At 37.5% G+C, this 17851-nt stretch overlaps 1 protein-coding gene across 1 annotated transcript in view; it reads right to left on the bottom strand.

Moving 5' to 3' along the window:
- TTN (titin) overlaps positions 1 to 17851 on the bottom strand; it is a 274001-nt gene that overhangs the window by 88884 nt on the left and 167266 nt on the right. The window contains 24 exon segments of the mRNA XM_039222380.1: positions 78 to 255; positions 410 to 557; positions 1244 to 1395; positions 1486 to 1770; positions 1882 to 1996; positions 2090 to 2277; positions 2539 to 2841; positions 2937 to 3239; positions 3330 to 3599; positions 4345 to 4611; positions 4712 to 4836; positions 4943 to 5351; positions 5443 to 5721; positions 5811 to 6077; positions 6183 to 6449; positions 6540 to 6708; positions 7319 to 7416; positions 9219 to 9485; positions 10009 to 10132; positions 14276 to 14418; positions 15206 to 15332; positions 15752 to 15891; positions 15984 to 16250; positions 17510 to 17776. Coding sequence (XP_039078311.1) covers positions 78 to 255; positions 410 to 557; positions 1244 to 1395; positions 1486 to 1770; positions 1882 to 1996; positions 2090 to 2277; positions 2539 to 2841; positions 2937 to 3239; positions 3330 to 3599; positions 4345 to 4611; positions 4712 to 4836; positions 4943 to 5351; positions 5443 to 5721; positions 5811 to 6077; positions 6183 to 6449; positions 6540 to 6708; positions 7319 to 7416; positions 9219 to 9485; positions 10009 to 10132; positions 14276 to 14418; positions 15206 to 15332; positions 15752 to 15891; positions 15984 to 16250; positions 17510 to 17776 — 5158 coding nt within the window.

Genomic DNA, 17851 nt, shown 5'->3' with positions numbered 1-17851 from the left:
GCACTTGTTGGGATGAGCACTGAGTGTTGTACATAAGCCAATCTGATAATAAATTATATTTAAAACAAAAAACCTACTTTGTGTCTGCAACTGGTTCACCACAGGCAACCCATCGATCCGAACCACGTGGACATTTTTCAACTATATATCCTTTGATGCGTGAACCACCATCATATTTAGGTGGATCCCATGTTAGGAAGATGCTGTTGGCTGTTCTGTCTCTCCATTTAACATTCTCTGGTGGGTCAGGTACCGCTATAAACATTTTAGGAGAGTCGGTGTTTAGATAGGCCATTTATGAAATCTCCATAATGCTCGCCCGTGCCTTTCCCTCATAAATTCGACTCCCGGTCTCAAAACAAAAAAAGTAACAAGAGGCTAGATAGGAATCCATCAAGAATGTACTTACTTGCAGGAGCTGACATATTTACAGGTTCATCAACATACGCAGGTTCTCCAGGGCCACACTTGTTACGAGCACAGACTTTAAATAAATACTCTTTCCCTTGAACAAGATCAGGAACTGTGAATTCTAGGTCAGGCACAAAGTCCATAACCTGGGACAAAGAAATATAATTACTTATTTCTCAAAACCTGAGCCAAAGATTTTTACCATGAGCAGTGATACAAATGGGAATTTTTTGAATGATAAGGGTTATTAATTTCATATTAAGGGAAAAGTTGCAGAGTAAGACACAACATTTGAACCTTATATTAAGGTGAGACTTTCATAGATTATGCACATTAAAAAAAGTGTCAAATAAGGAATTGGTTCTTTCTACCAGCTTGGTTATTAGAAATATGCTTTGAAATCAAGGTAAAAAACAATAATGAGAAATGAATAACAGTAATAAACTGAAGAGAAAACAAGTGGTAGATTGGGCCAACTAAGATAATCTAGTGGAGAGAGAAGTTTGATGTGCAGGGAGTTAAATACTTAATGTCCTTAGAGTGGCTAAAAGTTTCATAGGACACAATGGATACTCATCAGGTACCAAGTGAATATGTAATTTTATTTTTTAGGAACAGTAGAAAATTTGGTAAGGCACAAAATAAGGCAATGATACCAAATCTTGGTTGAACTACCTCAGAAAGCATTAGCATCAAGGCATTTAAAAAAAAGCTTTTGGTTCTTTTTCAACAAGGTAAAGTTAAACCCTATAAACTGTACATGGCATCCCAGCATTCTGGGATGCCCCCCACTCTTTTTTCTGGAGTTAGTGCATTGCTGCTCAAAACTCACTTTAGTCCATGTCTTCCGGCTGACTTCTCGCTTTTCAACAACATATCCAGTTAATGGACTCCCTCCATCATCATCTGGTGGTTCCCAAGTCAAATGTACTGAGTCCCTGGTTATCTCCCCAAATTTCAGTTCTTTGGGTGCAGTTGGGCGAGCTGAAAAAACGTAGTCAGAAATTAATATCGGTAATAACTTGAACCAATATTTTTTAAATCACGGCATGTAACAAAAGTTTAGTTCCTTACCGATTACATTGACGTCAATTTCCCCAGAAATTGCTTTTACGGGGTTTTCTAATTTTAGTGTATAAATGCCCTTGTCTGGACGTTCACTTGGAGAAATGACAAGTTCAGCATAGGCAGATAAAGTTTTCATTTTCACACGGTCCCCTGCTTCTAGTACTTTCTCTCCAAAAGACCAGGTTGCAGTTGGCCTTGGATAGCCTGTACTTGGAACCAGGATCTTGATAGGATTCGGGACGATAACTTCCAGACCGTCTTTAAATGCACTTAAGTCCATTGTTGGTTCAGCTATGAAGAAGAAAAATTAATGAGTTTCTAATACTATATTTAAGGCTCTGGTACCTTAAATAAGTAGCTATGTGCTATTCCCAAATCTAAAAACAAAATATCATCACTTACCAAATGCATCATCAGCAGTTAGAGGACCAAGAATTTCAGATGGATCTGAAACACCAGCTTCATTTTCTGCAGATACTCGATATAAATATTTATTTCCTTTTTGTAATCCAGTAACCTAGAGTTATGAATCAATATTTGAAAAAATTATGTATATGCATTTAAGTCCATGATAATACATTGAATATTGTTTTAGATCTAAGTTCCCTACCTTGTAAGTTAGTTCAGGGACAAGTTTCTTATTGCAACGAATCCAATTATCTTTTCCTTCTTCACAGCGCTCAATTATATAACCCAATATTGGACTTCCCCCATCTTTCAGAGGAGGTTCCCATGTGAGCTGAACTGATGACTGAGTCTGATCTGAGGAATTTAGGTTCACAGGAGGACTTGGTCTCTCTGGAATGGAAGAAAGAGTTGGAGCATACCATTTAATTCAGTGACAGTATATTAAGATAACGTGTAACCATTTCTATCATCTGCATTAAAATATCAGGTTTACTGAATTCACTGAATAAAAGTAGGCACAATCTGGATTTCTAGGATTTTGCTTACATCGTTCTGATGTTCTACCTTTTCATTAACTCCAATTTGTTTTAATTAATAGACTTAATTTCTGGATTTCATGAAGTAATTATTTCCTTACTTTGATGGACTTACCAATTGGATCAGCAACTTTGACAAAAGGTGTGGCTGCACTTGGTTTTCCAACTCCTATGCGGTTTTGGGCTCTGACCCGGAAACTATACTCCTGTCCTTCTACCACATCAGTGACAGTTGCAGACAGGTTTTCAGCTCTTACTGTCATGGCAGTGTCCCATCTGATAGAAGTCTTGTCTCTCAATTCAATTACATAGTTTGTGATCATAGCTCCTCCATCATACTCTGGCGGTTCCCATGTCAGTGAAACCCCAAATCTATTTATATCAGTGATGGTTACATTCAAAGGAGGGCCTGGAACATCTGGATTTCATCAAAGAAGAAAACATGGGCTTCGGGTTAAATCAGAGTTAAAAGCAAAGGTAAGCTAGTTTGCAATTTACTTAAAAACTTCTTACCATATTTACTCCTTGCTTCTACAGGATTGTTAGTTTCTACTGGTTCACCAGTGCCAACTCTGTTTCTTGCACTGACACGGAATAGGTACTCAACTCCACCTTTCTGTAGTCCAGTGACCGTGAACTCACAACTATCCGCACGGTCAGTGGCCAGAACCCAGGTCTTTCTTTTGATGTCACGTCTTTCAACAACATAACCTATGATTTTGCTTCCGCCATCAGTTAATGGTTCTTCCCAACCAAGGCTTACTTCACCATCAAATGTTTCTGTCACTTCTAAGTTACGTACTGGCCCTGGAACATCTGAAATTCACATATACACATTTTTTTAGTGTGTTATCATGCTTTTAATTGTGCTTTTCCAATCAAGTCCCAAGTGATTCAAGGGCTTACCAATAACTTTTAAATTGATGAATGCTTCTGCTTTTCCATGTTTGTTCTGAAGCACAATTTTATACCTTCCTTTGTCTCCTTTCTTAGCTTCTAAAATTCTGAAAGAAGTTTGTTCAGCTGTAGTATCAACAGTTTTTGAAGACAGAGCTTCATTTTCTTTAAACCACTCAGCTTCTGCTTTAGGGTAGGCATCATAGGGCACCACCATTGTCAGGGGCTGGCCAACATCAACCACAAGATCTTGATCGCCTGTCTTGATTTTAGGTGCAGCTGGTGAGAAAAAATAACACATGAGTGCTTTTGAGTTATATATTGTAGTCCAGCTACACCATAGCTTCTTTACTATGCATTTGTTAGCAAATATTGGTCATACAACCTTAGAAGTATATTAATTACCGTAACTTTCTTGCACAGGACACTGACTTGGAGTTCTCATAGCTTATTTTGCAAATTGAGAACAGAGGATTAAGGATAATATAAAACTATAAAATCTCTATCCTTTGCCAAAATTAAAAATGGAGAACTACATATAGTACAAAACACTTATTTTTGTGAAGTGGGAACATCATACTTAGAGATAAACCAAACTACTTAGGTACAAGAGGACCACTTATGACTTTTTCATAATATCAACACATAAGGATGCCTTGGATGCTTGAATCAGGTTGAGAACAGAGCTAAGAGGCCCCATGGGGTTTGGAAAATAGAAGAGTTTTCCCTAGCTCTGGGTTTTTGGGGATGACTTTCAGGGCACTATGTCAATTCTAGGCATTAATGAAGAGCCACCACATGCCCAGAACTGTTCAAGGTTCTGGCAAGTAAAGAAAAATGCTATCAACTACCTCTTATTCAGGACACCTTGTGGTCAGAGAAATCAGAAGAGTTACATGTGGGTAGAGCCTAACAGAAATAAAAAAGGCTTTCACAGGCATTATCTCATTAATTGCAAAATCAGAAACTTACAATGGATCTATGATACTGTGAGGATATTTGAAAATAAAAGAAAGGGATTTACCTGCCAGTTCAAGCTTAGCTCTGGCTTCTTTGTCTTTGGCAATAAATCTGTATTCACCCTGGTCACGAGGCTGAATATTACAAATCTGTAACCTGTGTATCTTTCCTTCACTCATCATCTGATGTTTGTCACCCTGAACAATAACCATGTTATTTCTTAGCCACTGGACTTCCACCTTATCTTTGTTGAGCTCAGCAAAAAAGACAACATCAGTACCAGGGGCTTCAAGAATATCTTGAGGAGGCCTGATGATCTCAACAGGGATTTCTGAAAAAATGCAAAATGAATACGAACATGTTCATCTTTAGGTTCACAGCCTTAAAAAACTGGTGCTAATACTAAAATTGTCCTTTCACTCAGTATGTACCTTCCACAAAAAGTCTGGCTCGAGATTTTCTGTCTTCCACTCCACAAGCATATTCACATTCATCATCCAGCCTGCAATCTTTGATAATGAGTCGATGTATACTTCCATCTTTTTCAAATTGGTATCTAAGAGAAGAGATTTAATTATTGGTTAGCTTGCATAATGATCACTATAATTGTCAAATGTGTAATAGGTAGTTACAGAAATAGAGATTGAGAAGCCTCTACTTACTTTGTGCCTTCTTTGATTTCTCTTCCATTTCTGTACCATTTCACATTTGCTTTCTCTCTGGACAGCTGGCAGGAGAAGACTGCATCATCAAACTCTGTGACTGTCTGGTCTTCTAAGTGCTCTACAAATTCTGTCGGGGCTTCTATGATCAGAAGCTCAGCAACAGATTTATCTTGTCCAGCGGTAACAATGTATTCACCCTCATCTGGGAAGCCACAGTCTTTAATGATTAGAGAGTGTTTATATTTATCAATTCTGTATAAAACACGGTTGTCGAAAGCCACCTCTTCTCCATTTTTGGTCCACTTCAGTGTTACATTGAGACGATTCACTTTGCACCAGAATGTGACAGATTTCTTCTCCATTGTTTCAATATCTTTAAGAGGCTCAATAATCCTAAGGTCTTCCTCTGTTGTAAAGGAGAAGAATAATGTTGATTTTAACTGTTTTCATAATAGACACTGATTTTAAAACTCCTTAATGCCACTGAAGTTACTTACCTTCTACTATTAGATTAGCTGCACTCTTAACATTTTCACCTCTGTGATTGGTCAGAGACACATTATAGTTGGCTTGATCATCTAATCGTGCGTTTCTAATTCGGAGGGTGTAAACCAGGTCTTTTTGGAGAATAATGTATTTTGAACTATCAAAGATGGCCTCTTCATTTCTAAACCATTTGGCTTTGGCACCTTCTGTATTCACCTCACAGTTGAAGATGGCTTCTTGTTGTTCCTTTACACGGGTGTCCTTAAGAGGAACTATGATCTTGAGTTTTTCTGAAAGCAATCAACAATTCTTATAGTATGAAGGAGGACCAAAGTGTCAGAGACAAATGTAAGTAAACCCAAGAAGCAAAAAAACTTACCAATTACTGTCAAGTGAGCTGCTGCTCTGGCGGCCCCAACCATGACTACGTAAGTGCCCATGTCTTGTAATGTGGCATCTTTCACAACTAGGATCCTCTTTTTGCCGTCAGCAATAATATCATATTTATCTCCAGATTCAAGTGTCTGATTATCCCTCTTCCACTGGACTTCAAAGGTTTCCTTTGATATAGAGCAGACAAATTCGGCCTTTTCTCCTTCAAGTATTTCAAGATTTTGAGGCTTTGAGATAAATTCAGCGGCAAGTTCTGGAAAGAAGCAGTTGTGAGGTATTAAAAATGTAAGTAAGTGTTTGCACCTTAAATGCATCAAGTATGAATTCTTAGAATATCATTTATTGTGATTTTTCATACCATGTACTTTGACTTTGCAGTCAGTTCGAGAACTTGGGAGTCGGCAGTTGTAGCTGCCAGCGTCCTCAAGGTGAGCGTTCTGAATGGTCAGGATTCTCTTTCGTCCATCGGTAAGAATTTCATATCTTCCTGTTTCTAGGATCTCTTCATCCCCTTTGTACCAAATCACTTCTGCTCCAGGCTTGGAGACTTCACAAACCAGTTTTATAGTGTCTGTTTCACTAACTTCAACGTTGCCAAGATTTTTTGTAAAGACAGCTTCTTCTTCTGCAAGAATTGCAAGAACATTGAGTTAAGCCCAAAATTATTTTTTTTTCTCGAAACATATACTTCTGCAAAGAAAGACTTCACTCTTACCCAGTACGGTCAGCATGCCAGAAGTTCTTGCTGTCCTTACTTCACAGGAATATTCTGCCTCATCACTCAGTAGACATTTGTTGATGACAAGAATGCGCACTGCTCCCTTAGATATGATGTCATATTTTTTGCCCTTTTTAATTTCAGCACCATCTTTAAACCACTGAACCTATATTTAAGATAAATAGATACTTTTCTCAGTTTTTTTTTTTCCTTCATGTATGTGTCCTTAAGAGGAACTAGTAATCTGAGGGGGTTTTTTGAAAACAAGACTGGTGTTAAGAACCAAAGTGATAAATACAAATACAACCTAAGCCCCAAAGGATAAGAACAAACTTCTTCAGTTATTGTTAAGTGGGCTGCTGTAGTACTATTATCAGTTATTAAAGATAATGGGATCATGTAAGTCGAGAGTCATAGAGGGCTTCAGATATCATGCAGACTAACTCTTTGTTTTCAGGATGTATAAACTGAGACAACAGTAGTAAATGAGACATGAAATTGCAGATATTTAATTTTAGCCTAAGAAAATAACAATATCATATGGCCCAAACCAATAATAGCTGAGTCTTCTGATTGTGAGTCCATTGTTTTTCAAGTAATAGTAAATGAATAATACTAAAAAGACAATTAAATCAAGCATGTATTTCATACCAAAGTAACAATCTTTAAAAGTAAAGTGATTATCAGAGATCTGTTTGATTCATTTTTTCCCCCTATTTTGGCTAGACCAAAAGTAAACAAAGGCAACACAAGATAGCAACCATACAATCACAGACCTTAGCATTTTCTCGGGAAATTTCACACTCAAACCGAGCCATTTCTTTTTCTTTAACTTGAAGATCGGTGAGTGGTCTTAAGAATTCCACATGAGGAGCTGTAAGAGAAGGTGATCAGAATTCAAAATGAGGCTTCTAGAATTTACTCTAACATTACTGGGGTATATATTAAGAAGTTAGTCTTTTGCCAGGCCTTTCCATCTTACTGGCTACAACAGACTTTGAAAGCACTTGGAGCTTCCATTCATGTATGATACTTTGCTTTTGTTTTTTATGTATCTGTAGTTTTCATGAAATTATATTCTACAATATATGTTCAACTAATTATATCTGTCATCTATCAATCATCAACTCAGTTCTTCTGAATGATAACTGAAAGAAAAATTCTCATTGATACTGCTCTCGAGTTGAAAGTTGATATTGTCAAAGGAAACACCAGTAGCAAAGAAACATTATTTTAAGGCAGGCAACATAATCTTTGAAAAATTAGCAGAATTCAGTGATATGCAGCTTGAAGTGCTGTTACTAGTCTTATCTATGGCTAAGAGGCATGAGTCAGTCTGCAATTGAAATCACACACAGTTAGCTTTTTTTCTTTTCTTTTAAAACAGCTTCAAAGATGTCACACGTAAGACAGGCATGAAATCTATCAGTGCGATAAAGTAATGTGTTTTGTATGGGAGGGTGATTTGTTTTTTTTTTCACATCTCTTGTTTCATTTATCTCCAGAATTAAGTCAGCAAATGTATAGGATCAGAGAGCTGCCCCTTTGCCCCTCCTTATTTTAGGGCTTCTTGTGAGTCCTCCCAGGATGATTGTTCTTGATCAGTGAAATTCTGGGACACAAATGTTGGCCAACAGATTTGAAGACATTCTCAGTGTGGCTGAGCTTTCTTGGAGTTGCGACAAAGTAGATGACAAAGGGAAGAAGGAGACCCAAGAACACTGCTCTGTCATAAGCTAAAGCAGAGCAACCACAAAGTGGAAAGAATAAAACGGTACAAGATACACGGAAGCACAATCCAAGCCACTGGTTTGTAGCTGTTGACAGATGAGAAGCAACTAAACCCAACTGCAGCTGTTGCACAAAATACACACTGAAAAATGTTATCACTGGACACATGAATGAATGAAGAAAATGAGCTAGCATGTGACATTTGGAAGAGATGTTGTATTTTTCACCAGAGGAAGAAGTAATGTTAAAAACCATTAGATTCCTCTTCATTCACGGAACTCCAAGAATCCAGGCTTTGCTCCATCTTACTATCCTTTCTTATTTTCAGAGATAGTATTATGTAAGTGGGCTCTATCATATCACAGTAGACCTTAGCGTGCTTCTATTCAAACTGAAATTTCGTGTTCATTTTCTATTTGGTCCTGACATCTGAGAATTCATTCTTTCCAAGTAGAAATTGGTTTCTTTTCTTTTCTCTTTTTCCTTCCTTCCTTCCTTCCTTCCTTCCCTCCTTCCCTCCTTCCCTCCTTCCCTCCTTCCCTCCCTCCTTCCTTCCTTCCCTCCCTGCCTCCCTCCTTCCTTCCTTCCTTCCTTCTTTCCTTTTTTTAAAAATCATGACTCTTTTCTTGTCTCTTTCATTCAATTTGTCCTTATCTGTTTCAGGATATTCCTACAGTATCCTTATGCCCTGGTCAGAAGCATAGTGAAAGCGATCAATATATCCTTATCAGACCAGATGTAATAGAACTTTTATTTCCTTTCCTTTCTTTTTTTTTTTTTTTCTTTAAAAACACCTAAAGATCAGGTTAGGTCAGTATCGATACTATACGTTGCCAAGATATGCAGTTAGGCCAAGAAGGGCATGCAAAAAGTGGTGGGGTTTTTTTGTTGTTGCTGTTATCAAAGAGTTGCAAATGAAAAGTCCCATGTCAGAAGAATACTTACGCACAACATTCAGGTTACAGGAAGTCTTAAAATCCTTAGCATCACAAGTGTATGTTTTAATATCCTCTGGGGTACAGCCATGTATAATAAGTTTTCTGACCCTGCCATCAGCAACAATTTCATACTTCTTGCTTTTGAGGATTTCTGTCCCATTTTTGAACCATTTCACCTTAGCATTTTCTCTGGATACTTCACACTCCAGTACCGCGGTGGCTTCTTCTTCGACCGTCTGGTCCTCAAGAGGCTTAGTGAACTCAACGGGGGGTTCTGAAAGAATCACACTAATTAGCCAAGGTATTTCTCCTTTTCTCTCCAAGAGACGAGCACCTCCTCAACTTTCTTCTGATATCGCCAGGGCTTTTCCTGTTTTTAAATTTCATTTGTAAGTTTTGATTCCACTTGAATGCTTTCCTCTAATAATGATGTTTCATCATTATTTGTACATACAGAGGAAAGTGTTTTTAAAAGTATGTAACATCAAAGAAATAATAGCCGAGTCTTGATTAATAAAGTGATAGATACCTAGTTTGATGATAATACTTCATCTAGCCATTTATTGAATGCAGCATAAACAGTCGCGACAGAAATAGGAGGTAAAACATTCTAGTCCATTGTGACTTTTATTTTTTTTTACATTCTCTGACCTATTTTGTTAGGCAAGAAAAAAATCTGGATATTTGGTGGATTTTAATGATCTATGGTACTAATCATAAAAAGATAATTGAGCATTGACATTATTTATGAACCTCCGTGTTACACCATGTTTTTAAAAAATAAACCTTATAATTACCTTTCACAAAGAGGTTGGCATGAGTTTTGAAATCTTTTGCTCTTAGTTGGACTTCTCCAGCATCTTCTAACTTTACATTCCTCAGAGTAAGTGTATGAATTCTTCCTTCTGAACGTGGGACCACCTAGTTTTGTTTTTTTTTTAAAAAAAAGTTCAGTTTAAGACTATATGAAACCGCAATTATATATATATAATTAAATATATATACTTAATTCACTTAGTAAACAGTTTGGAATAGTGCTTTCCAAGTTGTTTTATAATCATATATACAGCACAGTATACAGCACCAGTAGTTTGGAATCTTTTAAGGAAGCTTTAGGTTTTCATAGTTGCCCTTACATAATTACTAGGTGTCCTTTTATGTTGAAATGCCTAGGAAATTTTCTGTTTATACTTATGTATGTATATTTATACAGATAAATATTTTTCTCTATTCTGCCACTGAGTCTATATATATGTATATATACATATGTGAATTTATATATACATATATATGAACTGGGAGAAGCTAAATAATGAAAGGAAAGAAAAAATTAAGCCACAATCCTGTGATCTTAAACTATCAAGACAAATGCTGCTGGGGTGCCTGGGTGGCTTAGTCAGTTAAGCGTCTGACTTTCGCTTAGGTCATGACCTCGTGGTTCATGGGTTCGAGCCCCGCGTGGGGCTCTGTGCTGACTGCCAGCTCAGAGCCTGGAGCCTGTTTCAGTCTGTGACTCCCTCTCTCTCTGACCCTCCCCTGCTCACGCTGTCTCTCNAGAAATTAAAAAAAAAAAAAAAAAAAAAAAAAAGACAAATGCTGCCATAGCTGTTAATATTTGGATGATAAATTCTTGTTGTTGTAAATGCAACCTTAGATGGTTTGAGGAAGAAGTCTGTAGAAAAATGAATTGTCCGAAAAGAATACACCACCTTGATATGGGCTGCCCTTAGGTCCCATAACTGTGGCTTGTACACTTGGAAATCAGGCTGCAGACACGCCATTCTGACAGTCACCACAGTAAGTGGAGGTTCTTCCAGTTCTGCCCTATAAAAATCTGTGAGATGCTGTGCCCTGTCACTGAGATTGATTTTGCACTGCTTAAGAGTTCATTTAGAGTTACAAATAATGTAACCTTTTTTTTTTTTTTTTTTTTAACCAGTGAAACTACTTATTACGCTGGTGTGAATGAAAGAGTCAGGAATAAAGTTTCATATGAAGATTTTTCTTAATTAAGAGCTGGGCATGGCTATTAATATAACTACCTTAATAATTGAGAATAGGTCAAAAATATAATAAGGGGAAACAGATAGGGGAAGATAATTAAGATATGTCCTAATAACAAAGCTACTTATGCATTATGGTGCTTGAATGGGAAAAAAATTGTATTTGTAATGATGTTTCAATATAAATTTGAATATTAATTTTGGACTGAGGGCTATTCTTTAAAGTATTTTAGATTCCAACACATCCACAGATATAGCTTCTCTGTTGACACATTATTTTATTATTTAAATTCCTCTGAGGCTACTCTAGAACATTGTGTTACCAAGAACTTGTCTCAGAACACAGTGGTTCTCAACAAAAACTGATAAACAGTGTACCATATGGATAATGTTAGAGATTATCCTTTTAAAATATTGTTAACCCCATCATTCTTCTCAGCCTTTTGGCTACGATCAAGCGTAAAGTATTGTTAACGTTTTAGTAGGTGCATATTGCTGTAATAGGAATTATGACTCTGACCGCACTGTTAAAGTTTAAATACATAATTATCAAAGGCCAGTTAGGTACTTTCCTGGACTAATGGCCAAGCATAGGGTCAGCAAACACAACACATTTTCTCTAATTTTTTTCCTATTTTTTAAAGTTTATTTATTTATTTATTTATTTATTTATTTTTTAATATTTTGTTTTATTTATTTATTTCTAGGAGAGAGAAACAGCGTGAGCAGGGGAGGGTCAGAGAGAGAGGGAGTCACAGAATCTGAAACAGGCTCCAGGCTCTGAGCTGGCAGTCAGCACAGAGCCCGACGCGGGGCTCGAACCCACGAACCGCGAGATCATGACCCAAGCGAAAGTCGGACGCTTAACCGACTAAGCCACCCAGGCGCCCCAAAGTTTATTTATTTTGAGAGAGAGAGAGAGCGAGAGCATGTGTGTGAGCAGAGGTGGGGCAGAGAGAGAGAGCATACCAAGCAGGCTCTGTACAGAGCCCAACAGGATCTGATCCAATATCAAGAGATGGACATTTAACTGACTAAGCCACCCAAGCACCGCTAAAATTTTCTTTCTTGATTTTCTATTTCAATCACCTATATTTGGTTAGTGTAGTTTTGGAGGCTAAACATTTGCAAACTAAAAATGAAAGGTCTGAATTAAATTGATAATAGCAAGTGTGTTACATAGATTTAATTTAAACAAAATCTGCAAAATGTAATAAGATGACTTTATGACTTCACAGTTATATGTCTCTTTTTTAAAAGAACTTAAAGTAATATAAGAGTATGTTCATAAACGGCTGAAGGTTTTTGAGTGGCTAAAGTAAAAGATTAAAATCCCTTTGCCAAGAGAGACACAAAGAGGCCCTAGAGAATTATAGTAAGGTGATCTCTTTTATTCCCAGAAAAAAGTTTAGTGTCTGTCTATCTATCTATATCTTTTTTTTAAATAAAAGAAATGTGGATAAATTTTTTAGGAATCTACATTTCAGAATAAAATAGGAGAGTTTTTACATTAGAACTAATGTGACTGACCTTTTAATAAAACAAAGCCCTTAATTTCACCAAAAGACACTTCGTAGCAAAAGTATAATACCATTTGTCCTTAAGCAGTGTTCCTATATTCAAATGATGAGTTTACAGATATAGAAAGGATCTTGAAAAGGCAACTAATTCTCTGCATTTGAACACGAAAGCATTGAGACCACACTTATTAGGACAAATGTACATTTCAATAAAAAAAGAAAGAAAACTTGAAGATGGACATGACTCCTTCACCCAGTTCAGTATTTATAAGACCTCACTATAAAGAAGATTTTCTCATATGTAACTTAATTCTCATACCGTCATTTGAACATACAGCTGCTTTTTCTGTCCTTGGTAAAAAAAAAAAGGAGACTGATTGATCATTACTGTCTGTGTAACAAGCAAACTTTGTCTCCCTGATGGCTGTTACTGAATTCCCTTTCAATGACTTTGGTAGAATACATGATTTTTTGTTTGTTTTACTAGTTATTAAAATGCATTTGCTTTCCTATTACGGCAGTCAACTTTGTGGCTCTTTGTTAAACTGAATCCCTTTTGAATTATTTTCCTTCACATCTTAGAAGCTTCATTTGTATTGAAGCCTTGATGTCACACTCGATATTATTTTTGAAATATTGAAAAAGAAATGTCATAGAACAATGTATTGCCCTATGCTTTATTTCCAACCCATGGTGGACATTTTCTGTAAGTTTTATTCCAAGAATTCAAAGATAAGGAATTATCAAGATAATGTAAACACACTATTTCGGGGGGCAGATTATATAGCTCAATTTAGGTAAATTATAGTTTAGATCTATCTGAACAGTCACCTCAATTTTTACTTATGGTGAACATTTGGGGCATAGAAATGCTAACACCGAGAGCTGGTTATTTCGTAAAACTTAACTATTTACTCACATATGTGGATAACCTCAGAGCCCTCTTTCTTGTCACAACTGTCAGCTGCACTGTAAATAGTCCACTTGGCATTCCAGAATTTGCACAGCTCAGAACACTTGAGGGTTAAAAATAGCTTTGGAGAAATGCTTGAAGAGCAAATCTCCCCAGAAGTTATCTCAACCACTTGATCAACTGCCTGAAATGGAATTTCCATCTTCTCCTCTTAATCCCCTTATATGCAGAGCACTAGAGAGCATGGAGAGAATTAGTCACAAAACTTAATGTGGGCTCTTGTTGTAAGGCATCCAATCGGAAGGTCTTTTTGATCCCTCTTGTCTTCCAGTTAATCAAACAAACTAGCACTGGTAGCTAATGAGCCTTTGCCTTTTCCTCAAAAAACTAAAAGCTTGTCATATTTAAAACTTTTATTTCCATTTCAATAAAAATACCAACAGGTTAAATCCAACACCAATTTGAACAATCTGCTTTTTAATTTCAACAGAAATCAGGCTAGAGTAGGAAAGGGAAAGGGAAAGGAGAAGGAAGGGACAGAAGAGCAAAGAACAAGGAACATCTGAGTGAAGCTGGAGAGCACGAAAGAAAGAGAAGAGCAGGACACGGCAGCGCGCCCGCCTTTTACCTGCTCGCTGGGCTCGAGTTTCTTCCCTTTGAGATACCATTCCACTGGGATATCCTCATAAGAGAGCTCACAGTCAAAGGTGGCTGTTTCCCCTGCGGTTACCGTGACATCCTTCAGAGGCCTCAGAAGACCAATTACTCGTGCTTTGCGAAAAGAAGGAAACAGCTCAGGATCACTCATTTTGTAATTCCAAAAGAATAAGTACACTTAGTTATTCATCTCTATGGTTGCTTTCTTCAAGAAGGAAAGAGCCGCAATACTGGCCACTATTTTAACTCGCATGTGAATGTGGCCCCTTGGTGCTGAGAAGGGGAGAGCTGGTGGCCAGAGAGTGGGTATTTGTAGGGGCCCTCTAGTTCTGATATCCAAGGTCAGCAAGAAATCTGTGCTGCATCTGTCTCTCTGCCAGGCATCAAGTTCCTCTTGCTACATGTGGTATGTGGCTTCCAAAATAACTAAGACTGTGATTGGGAGAGGACGAGGGCCCCTCAATCACATAGCCTGTTCATATCCATCAAACACTTTGCACCTTCCAAAAAATGTTAGCCCAAGCACCACGCCTCCCTTCTTGGGTCTGAGATGCCCACACAGCCAAGTTTTCCTATAGTGCTGAAGTTGTAACAGCCACGGGGGGATGTGGTCTTCAAGAGTTCTGAGTTAGAGTCTCATCACATGCATTGCAACTTTGAATGGAAGGATTACACAGTAAGAGAATCTGATGTGCTTACAAAAGCTCCAATGGCCAGCAAGGTCAGTGAAATTTCCAAAACTTTGGAATTTGAACCATTTGTATGCTTGAATGTCAAGAAAGCCAGTTTCTGTACCTTAATAATGTTTTCTAATTAATTAAATAATTTCAATTAACTTCATTCACATTCATTTTCTGCAAAAGTACAGCCTTCCTTTACAGCAGAAACACCTATTACTTACGTTTCACTCGGAGGTGGGCACTGGATTTAGCACTGGCAGCTTGGAAATCCACCCCGCCAGTCTGGTCCAGGCGGCAGTTGTGCAAAATAAGGAAGTGCGTTTTGCCTTCTTCCTTGATCTCACAATCCTGTGCCAAAAGAGAAAAAAAGGTTTCACAGGAATTAGGCTTTGGTATTTTTTCTGAGGCTATCAGAGCTTAAGGAATGTTACAAATAACTGGTGAGGAGACTTGATGTAATTCTGAGCTCTTTTTTGTGAAATAAAGCTTTCAGGAAATATCAAGAAAGTGAGCTTTGTTTTATCTGTAGAATTCTGAACCAGTGAGCAGCATCACAGAGTATCTACAAACTTATACCACTACGTGGATCAAAAAGAATGCAAGGCTTGTGTGGATCTGTAGACCCTAGTCTCTCTCTTCGACTTCAGGTCTGATAGAGAACCTGATAGCGTGTTTTAAATGCCCTGCATGCATTCTGACTTGTTGCCTGTCCTTTTTTTATTTCACACAGCTCCTCTAGGCATTGACAAGTTCAGAAATAGACTTACAGGTGTTTGGAGTAGTGGCTCTCCCTTGAGTTTCCAGTTGGCATGGATGTCTTCTTCAGAGATTTCGGTTTCAAAGCGGGCCGTCTCAGTCTCCATCACCTCTACACTGTGCAGGGGTCTCACTATTTTGATCTCCCGATCTAGAAAAGTGAAGAGTCGGCATGTGTCATTAGCCTCTGGCAGAAATAACCCCAATCAGATTCAAGGGTCAAACTCATGGCAATTTCCTTACCTTCGATGTTGAGCTTTCCTGAGGTCTTATCTGTCCCACAGTCACAGGTATACTGTCCAATATCTGGTTTCAAAGCTTTCTTTAGGATTAGTATTCGCTTCTTGCCATCTGCCTTGATAATAGCATTTTTAGATGGCTTTATCTCCTGGCCATCCTTAAACCATTTCACTGGTGCATCTGCTTTGCTAATTTCACACTGTAGAACCACTTCATCTTTTTCAACGGCAGTGTAGTCTTGAAGCTTTCCAGTAAAGTATGGATCTCCCTCTGCAAGTAAAGTATAAGTGAAAACATAACCACTGAGGAAATGCAGTCCCTTGGAAAGTTTAAGAGGCTGCTCGAGTTCTGGGCATATTTTCTTTTTTTTTTTTTTTAAATGTTTTTGCATTATTTTAATTGTTTATACTTTTTTTTAAATTTTTTTTTATTTTTTATTTTTTTTTAAATTTTTTTTTACAAATAGTTTATTGTCAAATTAGTTTCTACATAACACTCAGTGCTCATCCCCAAAGTGCCCTCCTCCATGCCCATCCCCCCTCCCCCCCCCATCCATCAGTCCTCAGTTTTTGTCAGCATTCAAGAGTCTCTCATGGTTTGCCTCTCTCCCTTTCCCCCACCATTTCCTCCCTTCTTCTCCCCCTTGTTCCTCCGTTAAGTTCCTCCTAATCCTCCTTTACGTGCAAACATATGATATTTGTCCTTCTCTGCCTGACTTATTTCGCTCAGCATAACACCCTCAAGGTCCAACCATGTTGCTACACATGGTCTGGGCATATTTTCAAACTGTACCCAGCTTCTGCTTATTTGACATGCTTATGTTCAGAAGTTCTCTAAATGTTAGAAAGGGAATCAGGGCATGTGATTTGTCAAGATCTAATCTATCTATATTTTAAAGTATGCTGTTAAGAGTGGTTTGAAAGATACTATGAAGTTTAGCTTCAAATATAGTTATGTGTTCCTTTGTTGCTCAGCTAAATTTCAAATTCCTTAGCAAATCTGTTTACATCTAGTTTACCTTTAAACTTTCAGATTCACATTATTAGTTTTTCTCATATCAGTCAATAGTTTGCCTTTATTAGTTTGTATGCATTTAGTTTGTACATGTTAGAATTCATATGTAATCTGCTTCATATTAAGGGGCCAAGAAAAACAATGATTTTTTAAAATTTAAGTTCTGTGCTTCCTCTCTTATTAGAAGTTGGAAGACACTCTTCTGAAATAATTTTGGTAAAGTAAAGAGATGGGAAATACTTCTATTCCTATTTTAAACACGACAGTGCTCAATAATTAGGAGTTTTATTTCTGATTTCAACTGGCTATTCATGATCCCGAGTCTTCATTACTTGAACGTCCTCATATTTTTAGGTAAAAATATTTTAGAAAGAGGCTTGATAACGTATGTGATAGTTTCTTAAGGACAGGGGCTGTTTCATGCAATATAACATTCAGAAGACTATTTTATATGATAGATACTTCACAGATTTCTGTTAAATTTACTGTAATAAAGTTAAATAGAAAAAACCTACCAAGCACAGTGAGTTTAGCTTCTGAACTTAGCCCCATAGCTTCGACTTTAATTTGCGAGGTATCATCAATAGAGAGGTCTCTGAATGTGATGGAATGAGTTTTCCCTTCATCGTCCATCCAGACCGACCTGCTGGTATGCAGGCGCTGGTCATTTTTGAACCACTTAACTCGGATGTTATCGTGGGACAGCTCCACAGTGAACACAGCACTTTCCCTTTCTTTGGCTGTTACATCCTTGAGTGGGGTGAGGAATTTGAGTCGGATTCCTATCAAGAAAAAAAACCTCATTAATTCCAGCCCTTAAGGAGGAACTATAAAAACATATATATACATATACATAT

Source organism: Hyaena hyaena, unplaced genomic scaffold (assembly GCF_003009895.1).
Source record: "Hyaena hyaena isolate Hyena2069 unplaced genomic scaffold, ASM300989v1 scaffold_1123, whole genome shotgun sequence".
Lineage (NCBI taxonomy): Eukaryota > Metazoa > Chordata > Mammalia > Carnivora > Hyaenidae > Hyaena > Hyaena hyaena.
The sequence above is the reverse complement of the archived record's forward strand: the minus strand, read 5'-3'. Positions and strand labels throughout refer to the sequence as shown.